Genomic DNA, 18,228 nt, shown 5'->3' on the forward strand with positions numbered 1-18,228 from the left:
TATACATCAGAAAAAGTCTGTTTGGCCTTCCTCTGCATTCAGAAGAACATACTGGCTCATATTTCATGTATCTTTAGTATATCCCTTGAACTGCATTGTTTGAAAAATAGAGCATGAAGATGATGATACAGTAATATCTGCCAGGATTGTCCTTTAAATTTAAACATCATTCTTGCACAATGAAGTGTAATCTTGAACCTGTAATTACCAAGCAGCAGTGCAATATCTAGACAGTTCAAAGTCACACTGGGTCCAGAAAAGGAGATTCACTACAGTATCCTGAAGATGACTGCAATGAGGCAGCAATAATAAAAATCCTCTAATTTTAGCAACAGTGGAACCCATTTTTGCCAGGTACCCCTCTGTTCTTTCCAGTTGCACCCTAAAGACAGATGTACATATAGTGATTTTAATACATCACATCTTTCATTGTGATGAAAGTTCATTGTGGGCCTGGAAACATAATACAATATGCCTGGAAAAGGTAATAATTTGGGTGTTAGTTTTTTCTGAAAGCACTGTTAATTTGATTTTTTATTGTGTATTTTAACGTACTTCAGAACACATTGTCTCCCTTTGTGGTAACTCACATTGTCCAGTAAATGTCAATTATTTGCGACTTGGAAGAAAACTATGATTCTTTAAGTGTATCTTGCTAAACACACAGCCTGTCCATCAGTATGCACAACTATCATGCCCTTGATTAGAGGACACACTCCTATTGTCAGTTTTAAAATCTGATGTTTTTTCTGCATGTAGGTGATGATAAACTTTCAGCGGCTACTCCAAATCAATGCTTTGGAAGAAATGTATAGGACTTCAAACAAAGATAGTGCAGAACCCATAGGAAAGTTATGAAGAACACAGAGGCTGCAGGGTCAGCTGGTCAAATGCAATCGAGTGCATTAGTTGAAATCTATGGTCTCATAGTGGTTGTTAAGAAGTTGGTGAATGGAACGTGCCAAAAAGGAGTTCCATGGGTAGACTACATAGATGTTGCTGATTTGTGAATGTGATGGCAATACTAATTCAAGGGCTAGGTGGAAGCAAGCAGGGAAAGCTTGATTATTTTTTTTTTTTTAATTTAATGATGCACATCCACATGTATTTAATCCAAATCCATACAATTTATGTACAATTTAGTTACAGTTCAGTGAACCATTTTTAGACTAGTCGTTCTTATTATATTCTTACATTGTTGTTTTCAGCTGCAACCAAAGGAGACATTATTAAAAAAGAAAAGTATTTTCAACCTTTAAAAAGATCGTGCTCACTTCTAGACAGTTAGGCTGATCTAGACATCTTATTTAAACCACTTAAAAGTCTACGGGAACTTGCCTAGAAACAGGAGATAGTATTTAAACTCTACAGTAAATACCTTCAACAGTAAATACTGCTTTAACAGAAATAGGAATGATTTCTTTATCTTGGCATCCATTGTAGGGCACTGGGCTGGATGGTTAAGGAGTTCATCATGTAGCATCACTGTAGTTAAAGCCAGATGATATTATGTTGTGAATAAAAGAAGGGGCCTTATGTTGTAAATAAAAGAAGGGGCCAGGAGAGTTAAGGAAGGAAAAGGAAAAAGAGATGAATGTGTAAAGTTGCTACCCTATCTTCTCTTAAGGTTATGGATCATGCCCACTGATGCTAATGGAAGAAGCCTCGGGCTCCCTTTTAACTTTTCCTCTCATCAGCATGTGTGTGCCTGGAAAGCAAGTGAAGAATGTCTGTAAATAGAGGGATATGCAATTTTCTTCTGAAGTACAATTCTTTTGCAATGCTAGGAGACTCTTTTTGGAATTCTTAAATCACCGACAGTCCACATCTGCACAAGTTGTTTGGGTGGTGGTGGGTTTTTTTGGTAGCACCACTCTATAGACTTTGCATGCTAATATTGTCTTTGTGTATTTGCAGTATTGCCACTGGCTCACAGAGTGTTCGTACCATCTATGCATGTTTAGTAATTCTATGCTTTATTTATTTTATGCTTCTGCTGGATTAGAAATATGATGAATTCTTAGATTTGTCTGGCTTTCATCTTGCAGCTGCTGCTGGATGTAGAAATTGATGGGGATTCCTTCTCCATTCAGTTGTTTCAACAGCATTAAAAAGGCATAAACAAGGAGTGATTGAGGAGAAAGCCAGAGATTCCACAGCACAGTGAGGAGAGTACAGCCAGAAAACCAGCTCAGTGCATTCTTCCTTGCAGGAAGGCGCAATGCCAGTTATTCCCCAGTGCCAGAACAACTTTACTGAGGAAATGGGTGTGAGTTAAAGACTCTCTGAGGTTTTGCTTCCTTCATTCCTCTGCCAAGTGTACCTCAACTGAAACGGAAAGACAGTGAGTGCTAGTGGCTGGCCTACTGCGCTCCTTCTGTGGTCCCATCGCAGCTGGTGGGATTGAGAAAAAGATGCTAGCCTGAAGCAGTATTACCTCCAGTTCCCAAGACCTTTGGAGAGAGCTGGTGGAAGGGAAAGTATCTTGCAGGGCTGTGGATACCCGCTGGGTGCTGGTCTTTGGTGAATACTAAGAAATGAGGGGAGGATTTTATTTGGAAGAAAAAAAACCCATCATGCCAATGCTAGTGAAGTACTGAGGTCTGAGGTGGTGGGAGAGTAAGGTGTCAAACTGAAAATATTTTGCTAGAACTCACATAAAAAGTGTATTTTACCACTTTAAGCACTCTTATTTCTAAAAAAAAACCACATTACATGACTTTTAAAAAAAAAAAAATCTTTTTTCTGTTATATAATGAAATAACATAACTATGTAGTGCTGTTATTGTCTGCAACAAAAACACATTTCCAGGATTCTGGTGCTAAAATGTTTCCATTTTTGCTTTTGATATTTTTCTTATTTCTGTGAAAGTTTCCTGATTCAACTTTCTTCATTAACAATTTCTTGTATTTCAATTACAGATCATTCTAATCAGCTTTTTAATTACAGTTAGGGCAGGCTATTTACAGCACTCTTGACTGTTATAAACTAGTCCCTGTGGCAAATAATAAGAAAAAAAAGAGGTAATTAGCTTTAAATGGAAATGAAAAATAGCTACTGTCATTTTCCACTGTCAAAAAGAAATGGAAACTTTTTCTATACCTTGTAGCAAATACAGACCTGGACTGGAAAGGACTGTTTGGGTCAGAGTCCAAACCTTGAAATTACCTGAAATTGAAATAGTTTTACCACAGGTAGTCGCTATGAACATTTTGAAGGACTTGATATTCTAACTTTCTAAATTCTTGTAGTTTGTCCATTGCATCATCTGGATGAAGTGTATCACAATTACATTAAACTAAGATGCTTTTTGTGAGAGAGATGCGAATATGAAAAGCAAGGCAGTATCACTGTACTGTATTACAAACCACAGAATAGTAATACAACTTTATTATGATTTTCCAAGTCATCTCACTGTTAATTTTGCTCTTGTTGCAGGTTCTGAAATATCCATGGTGACTATCTATCTGCCCACAAAATATTGAGAGACCCTTGAATAAGGAAACTCATACCGTCATCATCTGCCCAAAAGGTGACGGAAGAAGCCAGTGCTTGAAGACAGCTCCTGGAGTCCATTAGGTATCACAAGATGGGAGTCCCTTGTGGGTAACAGAAACAAATTGGGCTATGGACACTATTCTGTGGAATATATAGCCACAGATCCTTCTGGGAAACCTAGCCAAATGCGCTTTTGAGCTCTGTTATATGCACAAATTTTGCTCATATTCAAGGTTAGCTAAGTAAAACATGATCAAGTATTTGTGTTCCTAGCTTTTCACTGATGTTTAAGGTCTTACATCCAGTGAAACTTAGGGGACAAAGTCCTTATCATTAGTCTAAGTCTACAAGGGTATGAAAGGTAAAAATACTCTGATTTTAAACCTTTCTGTAGCACATTTATAAAAATAGGCACAAAATAATTCATTCTACTTTTTTTTCTTTACTTTAAATCCAATATACCCATCAATGTTTTTCTCATCATGTTTATCATTGTGTTTAAAATGAGTCTCTTTGATAGGTATTTCTGTTCAGTGCAATGTACTTTTTGTAACATCAGAAGATTGTTGTTCCCTACTAATTCAGTATTTTGTTTTCTTATATATTTATATGCAAAGCTATTGCATGTACAATAGACTGTCATGACATGGAGCAACAGTCTGTGACTACCCTTCTTCAGAAGGAATAGACCTGATGATCATGGACTTCACTGCATTGTCAAAGACACTGCCAGTTTAACAGCAAACCCTATCCAATGCATGGAGGACCTTCAGAAGCCCTTTCTCCGCTACAGGCACATTTGTCAGGTTTCATTTGCAAATATCAAGGTAAGGAACTAAGCAACTACATACCTGTATTCAAGCTTATTTTTTACTTCAAGAATTTGTGCAGTCCTTATGTATATATTTGCTGTAGAACTTTAGGATTCATTCCTACACTCTGCCCCAAACTCTGGCCACAGGCCCACTGGCAACTTCAAACCATTTCTCTACATAGAAGAGTATGGTCTTCTAGGTCAGACAGAAGAGAACATTGTTACCTTACACTAAGAAGCAGGACGCTTGCATTCTTAGGCAACTCTAGCTTGTGCAGACTGAAAAACTCGGTTTAGATTACCTGCATCCCAGGTGACTGAACTTACCATTAAAACTTGCTTTAACCAGACAGCACCAGGGACCCCAGCACCAGGGTTCACCCCTTTGTGGCATTTTTTGGTTTGTCACTGATTGTGCAACCTGAATTTCCAGAAAACCCTGATTGTCTTAAATCAGGAATTAACAATAATGTGCAAGCACTTTTTCAGAAAACATGCTTTAGAGGCTTTGATTTTTCTGTATTTATATTCTGTTAAATTCACATTAAAAATTGTATTAAGCTTTATGTGAGTGAGTTAGCACTAATTGGAAGATATTTTCCCTTTGTAACAGTTTTCATTTAGAAAGTGGTGAGGTTTGTTGAGGGGAAGAAAACTTTGAAATAGTCATTAGCAATGGTAGTTGCAAACATCTTTACAATTTAGTGTGCACATTTTTATTTTGGGTAGTGATAAAACTGAGTTTAATTTAAAAAGCAATCCTATATGTCATTTGTCTCAAATGAAGCATGAAGCCCACGTGGATGAATCTAAATTCTTCATTTAAGCAGTATGTTGTAAAAGTTATTAAAAATATACAGCTGTGGGATGATAGATAATAATTCTAATTATAAACAGGGGGCTGTCAGCTCTGAACTTCCAGTCAGGCTCTTGTTACAGTTTAGAGACAGGCTCCTGAAAAAGAGAATGTTCACAGTGTATAAAGATGAAGTGACAGGGGAAAAAACTTTTGCTTTGTTTGTTGATTATTATTTATAGGAGCAGCATATGTAAAAATAGACCTTACTCAGGCTTTTCTGGGAGATTTGAAGAGGGCTAATTGTTTTTTTTCTAAGTGTCCAGACCTGTGTTTGCTTATATGTTAAATGCATTTTGTACATTATTGCTATTTTAGTATAAGAATTATCCTGCGGTTCCTAAACTCGTTGCTTCTGGCCTGGTATAATAGCTAGTGTCATAGTTCTACATAATCTTCATAGCAACCTTCAGCAGCCACATGCCTGTAGCCTGTGGAATGTGTGTGTTGGCACATCCACCTGCTTTCTGCTGTCCTCCACTTGCCTATTCTAGTTTCAAGTATGGGTTTGAACACAACTTGTTGTCCCAAACAAAACGTGATATGATGCAGAGTTTTGCATTTAGTTTCAGCTTGTCCCTTCTCAAAAGGTTGATAATGACTCTCAATCAATAGAGCCCACACTGCAGTCCAACACTAGCTACAAAGGAGCTTACTCATGTTCACTAGGGTTTTAATTTTAATTCTGTTACTTTTAATTCCGTTAATTTATCTTTAGTGTGCAGTAGATCAGTTTGCAGGCTTAATGTTAACAATGGGAATTATTCACTTTGGCATGTATTTGGTCTACTAGTTCAAAGTTAATTTTTTATTTTCTTTGCTTTTTTTTTTTTTTTTTTTTTTTAGAATCTGCTAACTATAAAAAGCTAAAACTTTGGATTGGAACTTTTACTTGATGGTGACTGCCATAACAAGACTGTGTAAGATATACTAGTAAAGCACTTGCAATATTTTCAAAGGACGTAATCTTTGTATCTTGCAGAGTGTGGAACAGTATTCTGTGGCAATAGATGATAGGAAATTGGTTGGGGTTTTTTTTTGTTTGTTTTGTTTTCTAGTGTATGTATTGGCACGTCTAAATGTTACAAGGCTACTTGTGCTGTAAGAGCATTTGCTCTTTTAAAATTATGTATAAAATTTAAGAATTGCTGTTTACTCTTATCTACAGAGGTTAGGATGCTATGTTTCATTCTTCTTTCAGGAGCAAAATACTGTGTTTACATGCTTTTAGGTGCATATAGTCCAATTGCAAATGCTACTGTGGGTATCATTTGTGTTACTTCTCTACTGGTGGGCATAAGGACAAAATGTTGTAGGCAGTAACATTTGGATCTGGGGGGACTGGCTTTACTTCTACTACTATTTAGATAAAAGTATAAAATAATTGTTAAATGTAACAGTTTGAACTCTGTATATGCAGATACAGAGAATCTGTATCACTGAGCAGCAGTAAGTGGTATTAGTAGGTATTGGTAGAAAAGAGTAAGCCATATGCTTAGCTGGAGTAATAGACATAAATTAGCATTAGTAGAGTCTGTAACAATTTCCACTGACTGACATTAGGTCCTAGGAACTAGGGATCAACCGAATAACCTGGAATTACAAGCTCCTGCTCAAAGTCAGGAATGGGAGTTGGGAGATTGTGCATTTGTTGATTGGACATCAGCACAATTTAAATATGGGTATCATACATATGGTAGTATTAAGATCCCTGTGTGTTCAAATATTGCTTGGTTTAATTAGGCAGTCTTATTTTCTTTCTTTCTTGAGTACATTTCTTTAGCTCAGCATTGCTTATATATACACCTTTGCTGAAATGAGATTTCAGAGTGAAGTTGTTTTAAAGGCCCAGGACAATGATTTCTTCCTCTTCTCCACCGTCAATCACTACCACACATCCTTTCCTGACATCCAACCTCAAAAGGATTCTGTCTCACTGGAAGCAAACAGAGGCAGAGTTTTTCTTCTTTTTTTTTTTGTTTTAAGGTTTTAAAAAATACCGTTCTTTAGCTTACCGAGAAATAGATTGAGTCTGATACAACCTTCCCTAATTCAATTTCCATATTATTTTGAGCATTTTTTAAAAGTCATTCTGTGTTTTGTACATATCTTCCCTTCTAAATTGTGAAGTGACCTTTGCTTTGCTGTCTTCTAGAGGGGTTAGAGCTCTGTGTGCAATGAAAATATATTCTCCTTTCTATTATTTTCTTTGTCTCCTAAAACCGCCACCCCACAACTCCCTTCAGCTCTGTAGTCTTTAATGTTTTTTTAAAAAATGGTAATAACCCATTTATTTATTATTCTGTTTTGAGTACTTATTCCCTCTCATACTTTCATTTTCCCCCAAAAATAAATATAGGAAAAATGTTGCTTTTTTCTTTTTTTTTTTTCCACCCCTGCAGAACTGCCAAATAGCTGAGGTCCAGCCATCATTCTGTGTCCTAAGCACAACTTTAATCCATCAACTGGACACAGGCTATATCGCAACATTATCACTGGTTAAACCCCTTAATCCATCTTTCAGCTTTTTCACATGGACAATGAGGTATGAATTATTACTACTATGTGTAAAGAGTTTGAAAAGCTTTAGATTTCAAAAAAAGAATAAAAAGTGCAGCGTACTTACCAGCACTTATTTGCTGTTTTGTTATATAATCTATACTGAAGTAATTTATGCAACTTGGAACTATATAAAAAAAAATTGAACTAGTCAATCATAGCTTATTCCAGTTATAACTATTGTATCACAGCTCAACAGAACTGAAATTCAATTACCAATTAGGGTGAGATTTCTAGCTGTATTTCTGTCTGTTCTGGGTTATATTACCTCCCATTTGGAAATAAGTTAAGGGTGTAGGGCCATGGCAACTCGTACTATAGCAAGGCCTTTCATAGCAATAGCAAATAAATTACCAAGTGTTAGTTTGGCGGGTTTTTTGCCCTCAGTTGAAGTTTTTTGTGATATCTTAGCTTTTAATCTTGTATCACAAGGAAACTGTGAATAGAGTCATCATATGTGCTCATTTGTAAACCAAATCTCTGAAATGAGGAAATACAGGCTAAGTGCAGTATTGAACTGCTTTTCATGGCTATAAGCTAGCAATGAATATAGCAAAGAACCATTTTGTTTGTTTACCTAACTAAGACTTTTAACAATTCTAGATTTCCTATACGCCTTTTAATAAAAGTCTGCTGAAGGAGCGGAGTTTGCTGGCACTCCTCGAGCTGTGATCCGCACCTTCAGTTCACCCAAACATAAAGTCTAGGAGCACCAGCCTGAGATGAAAAAAATGCAGACAGGTTATGGGTTATTCTAAAGTTGTTTTGCCAGATTTTTTAACAGGTATGATAGAAACTCACTCAAACGAGTTAATTAAAAAAAAAAATTGAAACAGTGTGTTTCAGTCAGGAAGCAGGTATAAGCAGTCCAGCTCTAAATTTAACAGGATTTGCTCAAAGGCATACAAAAAGAACAACTTCCCAGTTTTGGATGAATGAGCAAGTTAAACAGAATTCCTGCAGATTGCACTTGAAAACAGATGCCTAAATTTCTTGTGTCATCACTGTAGGTAGAAGTATACTTAACCCGGTCAGTTTATGAAACGGACTTGCAACAGTGTAGGGAGACCGGAGTGGGCCCAATGTAACTACAATTATACTTCCCCACTAGAGCTGCGACACCCGTATATTGCTGTGGCTAGTGCCTGTGCAGAAGGGCAAGCTGGGTAAGTGATAACTTAAGTTGTAGATTAAGTGCCCACGTACTTTGGCGTTTCCCCTATCTGTATTAGAGTGATCATCACCTGATACCATTCAAAAGTTTAGCAATTACATGCTGGTAGGCATCTCTCTGAAGTCAGATAGGCTTCAGTATTCAAAGAACAGACTCAGTTCTACAGATTTAAAACATACCTGTCATTCATAGCTTTTGTGCAGATGCCATCAATTCTACAGGGGAGAGGTGCGGGGGAAATCTCACTCATTTTTTTCTATTGCCTTCTTGTAGGTCTTACAGAACAAACCAGCTTCTGCACACATAAGTCTCTGGTTGAGATTTGGTTGAACACCATATTGAGAGGAACTCCACCTAGACTGATGGAATGAAGAAGATATAGATACATTTACTTTAGTCTCTACTCTGCTGTCAGCTCATGATGGAACAGAAAATTTGGCTTCCTAACATCAGTAAGTATAATAACTTTTTATTAAAAGGCAGATCCAGGAGAGAAGAAATAGGAATATGAAGCTTTTGAGTAAATAATTTTAAGTGCAGCCCATCTTGTATTAAGTCACCTATGCAAGCTTCCTCCAGAAATGCAACACTCTACTATGCATTAAAAATGTAAGTATTAACTAAACAAAACACTTAAAAGCTGTATAATTGTTAGTAATTCTATGTAATGACCTTCTCTGTGGGCTAATATTTAATTAACACAGTTAAGACATCTGTGAAAGCCTAGTTTAGACCAGCTTTGTTGTTTCCATGTTACAGCGCAAGAGATCTGAATAAATGTAGTAATATTTTATTGATCACAAACATAATAGTTCTTTCAGCAATTAAAATGCATGATGATTCATATGAACAAAGTGAAAATAAAGCACAACCGAAAAATTTCACATTTTTTCCCTTTCATTTTTAGTGTAAGCAATAAATACAATGCTATAGCTTCTATTTATCTTATTTACATAGTACAATACTTGATGTTGCCTGGTTTCCAGCCCAAAACTTTCATGACATGAAAAGGAGTACATGTTGCAGCATTTCTACAGCCAAATACTGTAGTAGATCATCACAATGGAAAAAACACACAGCAAAAATGCTAACATTAAAACAAACAAACTAACAACAGAGAGGACCCTGCAATGGAGCATTTTATTAACTGAAGACAGTAGCATGAAAAATAGACATTCCCTCTCATAGAATGCTAACATGCTGGTATTACAGATACCAAATATAAGACAACTATTGCTGTAGCCCCTGTAGATTGATACAATAAATCCTCACTAAACAACAACAAAAAAATAAAGAGCAAATAACAACAGGTAACTGTTTGCATGTTCAAAGGAATCTCACAGCCCCACCAAAACAGAGTTTACTTCCATCCCAGAGAATACAGATAAGGACTACAACATTCTGTAAAGTAGAAAATAAGCCATGAGAAATCAGCATAAGGATTTGAATTTAATTTATTGTGACAGAAAAACATTTGAAGAAACAGACCCTTCTCTTGGTTGTGTAGGAACTGAAAAAGGTGAGGTAGGAAGACAAAACAGGGAATTTATATTTTCCAACGCAAAATAGGAACTAGCCTCCTGAGGATGGGGGAAATGTAGCCCTCCTATGCCGTGTAACCCTCCACAGCCGCAAACATTTTCTTGCACATCCAGCTGGATGTGTGTTTCTTTTCCAAAGTGAAGACAGATGTGTGCCTAGAAGCATGCTGTGATTGTCCACCTAGAAGTAGGATGATTTCTGTGTAAAACCAATTTTCCCTTCTAAATTACCATTACAAAGTTTCTCTAACAGAGGACAGGGAGCAATTAGCAACTAGTACTTTGCATTAAATGATAAAAATTTATAGGCTATAAAATTTGAACTGCCTAGCTGAGAAGGAAGCTTAATTCAAAATCTAATATTGTATCACACTCTAAACTGTCACATAGGTTTTAATTACAACAACCTACCAGGTACCATTGAAATAATTGTCTGATAATATGCCATAAAGGATTTCAAAGCACTTTTGAATGGACAGATATCTGCCTGGGCTTTGATTCTCAGCTGGTACGCATTGATTCTGAAAATGGAACTCAAGAGAGATTTATACCAGCTGAAGATCTGGTCCCCCAAGTGTAAAGCTGCTATAGCAGAGCGGGGATTTTCTGCACCACTAATATTTTCAGAACATTGCACAGATTTTAAGTAACACTACACAGATCAGCAAGCAGAGCTGTAAGTAACCTCTAATCATGTTGTAGCAGATACCCCTACTGTATTCTTACAATTTAAGAGGTTGTGACATCTGATCGCCAGATTTCACACTATTCTAAAGTAAAGTGCAAAATCCAACCAATTTTTCAAATCATTCCCATCAATCAACCAGCCTTGCAGAAGAACAGAAATCTTGATAATAAAACACCTTCTAAATTCAAACTCCTGACACAAGAACTGTAAAAAAACTACAGAAAGTGGTGTGAACTTACCGCATCCTCCTAATGTTTTCCTTCTAAATAGAAAGCATTTAAAGCCTTATGAAGTCACAAACCAATAACCACTGTGACAGCAAATTAACTAGATGCTAATGAAGCTTACAGAAAGGCTACTGCCAAAAATGTTTGAATGTTAAAATCAAGTTGTTCATATACAAAATTAAGTATTTAAAACTGAAATGGCCTCAGAAAGAACTGCCTTTCATTTTTTTTCACCAGCTTATATGCATCAGATGTGCATTAATTAGCATAATAGTCTATCAACTCCAGCATCTACTTTTCTTCATTTTGTTTTTTCCCCACTTGAAGTAGACTTATCTGCAAAATAAAAACTTTTTCTACTTTTGTGATTTTTAGTAAGACTTTTCTAAACTCATATCATGCCCTTATTCTTGAGCATTTTTGTCATTTCACTTAAGAAAACTACTCTTTCTGTAAAGCATAAAGATTTATGAAAACATAGATTGCTATAAAGACACATTTTCTCAAGACCTTCCTGACAACCTCCTTATTTTCAGTGAGACCTTTATTCAGCAGTAGAACCAAAGAAACAACTTCTGAAGTACTGTTCTAAGCTAAGTAACTGAGATGATAGATAGATAGATAGAGATTCAGAGTCAAGCACTCCAAAATAATATTAAAATTCTCAATCCATAATGTTTTGAACTTTTATAAGACAAACTTTATGGTGGATTTTTCCAAATACTGACATTTACTAATTTGCTTGGTTAGTCTGAATGTCATACACTGGCTTTAAATGTAGTATGTCATTTGCATTGCGTTCAGTCTTGCATGCTTTTCTCAGACAAAAAAACCCCCACAAAATTAATCAAAACTTTGCCCCAAGAATGAAAGAATAAATTATCAAGCATATGGCCAGGGAAATACTTAAAAATAAAACAAACCTACATGACTACAACAAATTCTGTACATGATCTTGAGTAAATTCCTTAAGCACACAGTGAAGTTCCATCAGCTTCAACTATGTGTTAGTGTCTGGAAGGATTTACAGTTACACAGGTTACTACTTTTCTTTCTGGCAGTAAGGCCTCATTGATCTTGTCTGTGTTAAAGCCAATAAGAAACTTCCATAAACTTGAGGAGAAGGAGACACTCCTGTATATGCAAAAATAGTTTAAATAAAATTGCTCAAAGCTTGCTGTAAAATATTACATTGCAGTACAGAAGTAGAGTCTCAGACTTGCACTGGTGTCTCTATGCTTGGTTTAAAATAGTGGAAAAAACAACCTGACCAAACCAAACCAAACCATCAATATCTTCGAGTCTGTTATCTCAGACTACATGTTAGGCTTTTCTGACAGTCAAATACTGGACACAAAATTAACCTGGACAATCTATAGTTATCATTGCACCTACTTTAACCATTTTCCTTTGTTCTATTTTAGGTTGAATTAAGACAATACAGTATGGTATTTACACTCCAAGATTCTATAGGCAAATGAAGTGGCTTCAACACAACACAGTCTTATACAAACTTCCAAGAAAATAAGAAATCCTCCATTGATTCCCGTTGTACAAAAAATTGCCAACTTTGTCTACACAGTAGAAACTGAAGAGGCAAAGTTTGTATCCTTATATAAATGCACATACATATATATATATATATGTACAGATGTCCATACTATATAGATACAAAACCACAAACATATGTATATATGCATATATATACATACATAAGAAAAAACACATTGGTTTAGTTTGCATCATTCAGGAGAATAACATATCCCAAGTTAGGTAAAATCTTCTGGCCAGGAAGCCATTAAATCACACTTGGAGTTCACGAGGGTAAGCACACTGGCATATGCCGAACCTTTGGCAGTCAACCATACAGCTTTTCAGTTTTTAAAACAACACTCTCCATGTCATGGTAGCCCTTCCCATTTAAATGTTCACTGGTGCAGTCGTGATTGTAGCTGTAGCCTTGAACATCACTGATTGACGATACGGTGTAGGAAGCGGTGCGCATAGCATCCGAGTGGCTGAAGCTGTGCTCAAATTGAATTTTGTACTGATTCCAGTGTCTTCTCAAAACAGCTTGGACCTATGCCAGAAAACAAAAAGTAATGCATATAAAACACTTGGCAAGATATCACTGGACTTCATTTTTTATGCATGAGTGCCATAGTAAACGTGTCTAAGCAAATTAGGGAGTAAGGCTCAGTAATCCGGGAACGTGGGGGTACCTACATGTGATCTGTCACATAGGAGGTTCTGAAAGATTTACAATTTAAGTAGGCATTATTCTTCGGCAAATTTGGTGTGAAATAGTTACATTTTACAATTGTAGTGTACTAGTTGCTCAGGAAAAGCACAGGTTACCGGAGGAGCAGCAGCAACACAATTTTCTGCTTTCTCCCCTGTGGACTGAAGCCCAGCGTGGACAGATCACATTTACAGGTGAAAAAGGTCATTTCTATTTAGCCTTATATTCAAAAAGCCACATCCTCAGCAGGTGTAAATTCTTATACTCTCAACAAACCATCATTTACATTTGCTATGGTTCTGGAACAAGAAAGCCTTTCTTAATTTCTGACCATACCTTAATCAAATGAATAGAAGAACAATTTCCCAAACTCCGTATTTCCACCAGCGTTAAAAATAAAGCTGATGATAAAATAGCTGAAGGCCCCAGCTGGTTTACATGTCTCCACTGAAAGGATGTTATGTTTATCATAGCCTTCCTCTCCTACAATATGGTTAAACACCTGTGCATATTGGATTGATGAAGTGCCACATTCATGAAATTCACATGGAATTACTCTTGCAGTGCAGATGCCAAGTGAGGAATGTTAAGAATGGTAATAGCTATTGTTGCTGCTTTTTCAAGGGATTTTTTTTTTTTTTTAATGTTAAAAAAACTGCCCACAGATCATGAATATTTAATTTCCTCTTCAGCCAGACTTTGTACACAAAGTATTCCTGTGTTGACTGGCAAGGCACTGACTTTCAAGAAACGCTGAGGGGGACATCGACACATTTATGCAGCAGTGCACCCCAAATCACAAGCCTCATTCACAAGCATGACCTTTGTTTCACTTTGTTACATACAAAAGAACTAAACAGTGAACAGTGATTCCCCCAGTTAAATGTTGATATAGTGGGTAAATATTTTTAGGATTTTCCATACGTCTTCAGGGTTTCTTTTTTGTTTGCTTTACATTTCCCTAACACAATGTAGTCTTTTGTCTAATTTTACTCTGGCTTTAATTATGAAAAATAAAAATAAATAGAAGAAAAGGGATGTAATTTTTAGACTTCCTGCAGTCTGGTATCAGAATCCTCTGTTTAAAGGAGAACTTCGTATTTCTCAAAATCCTTACAAAGAAAATATAAAAGCGTAAGGGAAGAAGGATCAACTGAGTAACAGAAGACATTAGTATTTTAGGGCAAAGGAGATGCTCTTTTACTGTTCATAAAACCATTCCAATCCACTCAAAACATCTAAACACAAATCTACAAACCCTGAAGAGAAATCAAGTTTCTTAATACTTCTGAGTATCTGATCTTATCGCTCTTCATATCAAAAGTCTATATTTCTTCCGAGTCCAAATGGAGAGCTCTTGGTTCATCACAGGAAGGGTTCGATTAAGTAATTTGCATTGCATAGCAAGATATAGCCTTAAATCTTCACATGGGTTGAATCCATTTCCTGTAATCCCTCATAAAGCCAAGAGAAGATGCATATTCAAAATTCCATCTTCTCCTAGAAGGAAGCTTGGAATTTATTTTTAAATCATATCAATCAATCTGTGCACATCACTAAGCTATGCTCCATTTGTTCTCCCTTCCATAGTGAATTACATCAATAAGGTTAGTGTTTTACTGTACACCCCCACAAAAAAAATTACATATTCAGTAATTTTCACTTTAGACAACACAGGCTTGAGATGGGAAAACGTCAGCAACTGCAACTAAATGGCTTAACCAAGGTCAAAGAAGTCTATTGGCAGAGCTGGGGAATAAACTAGACTTGCCAAGTTGCAAAAAAGCCTTACACTCAGGTCCTCTCCCACGCTTCCTCCAGGTTGCTTCAGCAGCACTTGTTTGTTCGTCTTATTTTCAATTGTTAATAATATTTGTAAACCAGTCCTAAAGGATATCAGTCCCCATAGCTCAAGAAAGCCATCAGTATTCCTGCAAGACAAGTGCCTTTGGGCTACTTCTAGGGAGAAAACAGTCTGTTTAGCTTGCTCTCTGGCCAGTGACAGATTGCTATAAATAGTCTTTCCTGTATGGGCAAACACCATTTCCTCTATGCCCGTCTCAGTGCCCATCGCGCGCTCTCGGTGCATTTCTAAGCCATGTATTTCTGGCACTCTTCCCAAAGCCTCTCTGTTACTGCTGAATCAGTATTTCACCTCTGTCCTGCTACATGTCTATTCTTGTAGGGTGTTGCATCCTTTCAATAATTAGTACTGTCTTTCAGTCTTCTCTAAACCATCCAATCAATCATTTATAGAAGAAGATGGGGAAAAAAAAAAAAATCAATGCGACAAATAATTTTCACCACTAATTATACTCTGTTTAATAATATGCATGTCTAGCAACGAAGGGAAAACAGATCTTTTAGCGCTCTTTCCTCAGCTTTGAGCAGTTGCACAGAGCTGTAAATTCAACTTAGGAGGGGCGGCAATTTGTTACTTTGTTATAAGAAAGGGTATTATACAATGCATTTAATGAAGGAAAGTAATGTAATAAATATAATTGTACTTCTCAGTCATTAATAGAGGCACCCGTTCCAGCTGGAAGATTCTTGCTTTCTCACCTTATTAGATAGTAATGGCTCTTTTTGATGAGTTTTCATAAAGGGGTCCTTCCGATCAGTTCAACATACTAGTAGCTTGATGTTTAACATGTCACTAACTAAACAGGCTCAGTAGCCAACAAGGAGAAAAAAACCCACAACACAGCCTCGCCTGTTGAGAATGGGATTGTATAATCCTGCAGACCTGAGACCACAATCTTTACTGCAACATTTCTATAGACCAGTGGAAGGAAAGAAAAAAAAATCCAAACCCCACAAAGCTTACATGGATAATGTAGGTCATCATTATCACCTGTTATTCATAGCTCAATAGGACTCTTTCTAGTGATTTATCTCCTCTGACTGCAGCCTGTGTCACCCCCCAAGGCCACTCTAGTCTAACTCGAACTGGAAAACCTGATGAGGTAGTCAAACAGCATCTTTGTGGGGTGCTGGGACATAAGCAAAATGTGAGCGTCCTTAGGGAAGCCCTGCCACAGAAAATAAAGATGAAGGGTTTGCACGTACGCCCTTGTCTGTAGGAGTTTTGGGACAAACAGCTGCAGTGCTTTTAGTATTTTTAATTGCTAATATCCCACTGGAAATTTTTTGCCCCATTGTCAGTGTCGATTCCAATACCAGCATTCACCTTTAAACCATAGACTTGCTGCAGACAAGCGTTAACACCACTCTCTGATGCCTATCATTTTGCAGAGTCTCTAATGAGCTGTTGCTATGACAGGTGATGATAAAGCAGCAGTATCTACACAACAGCAAAGCCACAGTTGCAGGCTTTGTTCAGGCATTTGGTATGACAGCAACAGACTATAATGGCAACAGGACACACGTGTGCCTGCAGGCTCGCATGCCAGGAGCAGAATCTTGAAGCAGAGAAAGGAAACCCTTTTTTCTGTGCAGACGATTTTTTCCTAACTACACCGTCATTCTCCCCATGGATTTCCTTACTGATATAGTTGTTTATAAAGCAATAAGTCCCTTCTTGAACAAGGTATAATTAAAAATAAAAAATGAATAGTGGTCACTGAAGCACTGAACACAAAACTGGTTTAAAAAGCATAAACTTCCACTCTAGAGAGAGCAAATACAGACATGTATGTTTAACTGACAAAGTCAAGGCATAGGGTCTAAAAATTAAATGTCTAAATTAATAAATGTTCAAATGGTTAAAACCCCCTTTTAACATTATCCTGCTGGCAGATGTGCAAGAAGTGATTCATCTGTCACCACTTGTAGGAGTTGTGGAAGAGCTCATCTTTTACCACTGATCAGCCCATGGTGAATTTAGGATACTGAATTAGTGGGATGACTCAGGTTTGCCTTTCTTACACAGCAGAAGAGAGCACGTAAAAAATATGAGTTTGTAACAATGGAATATTAACAGATACCATTCTTACTGATTGTATCATATTTTAAAATTAGGGTTTCAACTTGTTCAAGTAACAAAGTAGCCTCAGAAGATCCACAAGGATTAAAGGGCTGAGCTGAGAAGTGGACAATGTTGTTTCATAGAAACTGCAGAGACCGTTCCCCCCCTACCCCCCCCATTTTGCACTGGAGCAGAACAAATTCTGTTTGATTTCTTCCAAATATCTGTTTTTAGAAGGCATTCTGAACTATAACATTTAGAACAGAAAGAGTGTGTGAAATATCAGTGCGGAATGTGGGCAAGTGATCAAATCAGATCCAGAACGCTTAATGATGTGTTCTGCTTTCAATCAAATACATAAGCAGGGACTTGAACCTGGATCTACTTTATGTTAAGATCACATCAAAAACACTGCTCCATGCCCACCAAACTGTGAGAAAACCTACCTTCATCTTTTCTGCCTCCTTGGCAAAAAATCATTGAGATGCTTACATTTTGGGGGTGGGGGGGGGAAAAACCTTGAAAGCCCATGGTAGTTTCATTGCAATTCAGTCAACTTCAGACTTAGGAAGAGGAGGAAGGGCGATCTGCATAAATCAATTCTAGTATTAGCTAAATATTTACCTGTACGTAAATGTTACTGTCCAATAATATTATATAAGCACACTGATACAATTTTATAACATCTGATGAAAGAAAA

The 18,228-nt window shown here is 36.9% G+C and overlaps 1 protein-coding gene across 6 annotated transcripts in view; it reads right to left on the reverse strand.

The window, feature by feature from the left end:
• Positions 1 to 9,676: 9,676 nt before the first annotated feature.
• Positions 9,677 to 18,228, reverse strand: part of CALCRL (calcitonin receptor like receptor) — a 73,993-nt gene continuing 65,441 nt past the window's right edge. For all 6 annotated transcript variants that reach the window (XM_041124060.1, XM_041124061.1, XM_041124062.1 and 3 more), the window contains one exon: positions 9,677 to 13,438. In XM_041124060.1, coding sequence (XP_040979994.1) covers positions 13,217 to 13,438 — 222 coding nt within the window. In that variant the 3' untranslated portion in view covers positions 9,677 to 13,216. The remainder of the gene's footprint in view (positions 13,439 to 18,228) is intronic.

This window comes from Aquila chrysaetos, chromosome 6 (genome assembly GCF_900496995.4).
Source record: "Aquila chrysaetos chrysaetos chromosome 6, bAquChr1.4, whole genome shotgun sequence".
Taxonomy (NCBI): domain Eukaryota; kingdom Metazoa; phylum Chordata; class Aves; order Accipitriformes; family Accipitridae; genus Aquila; species Aquila chrysaetos.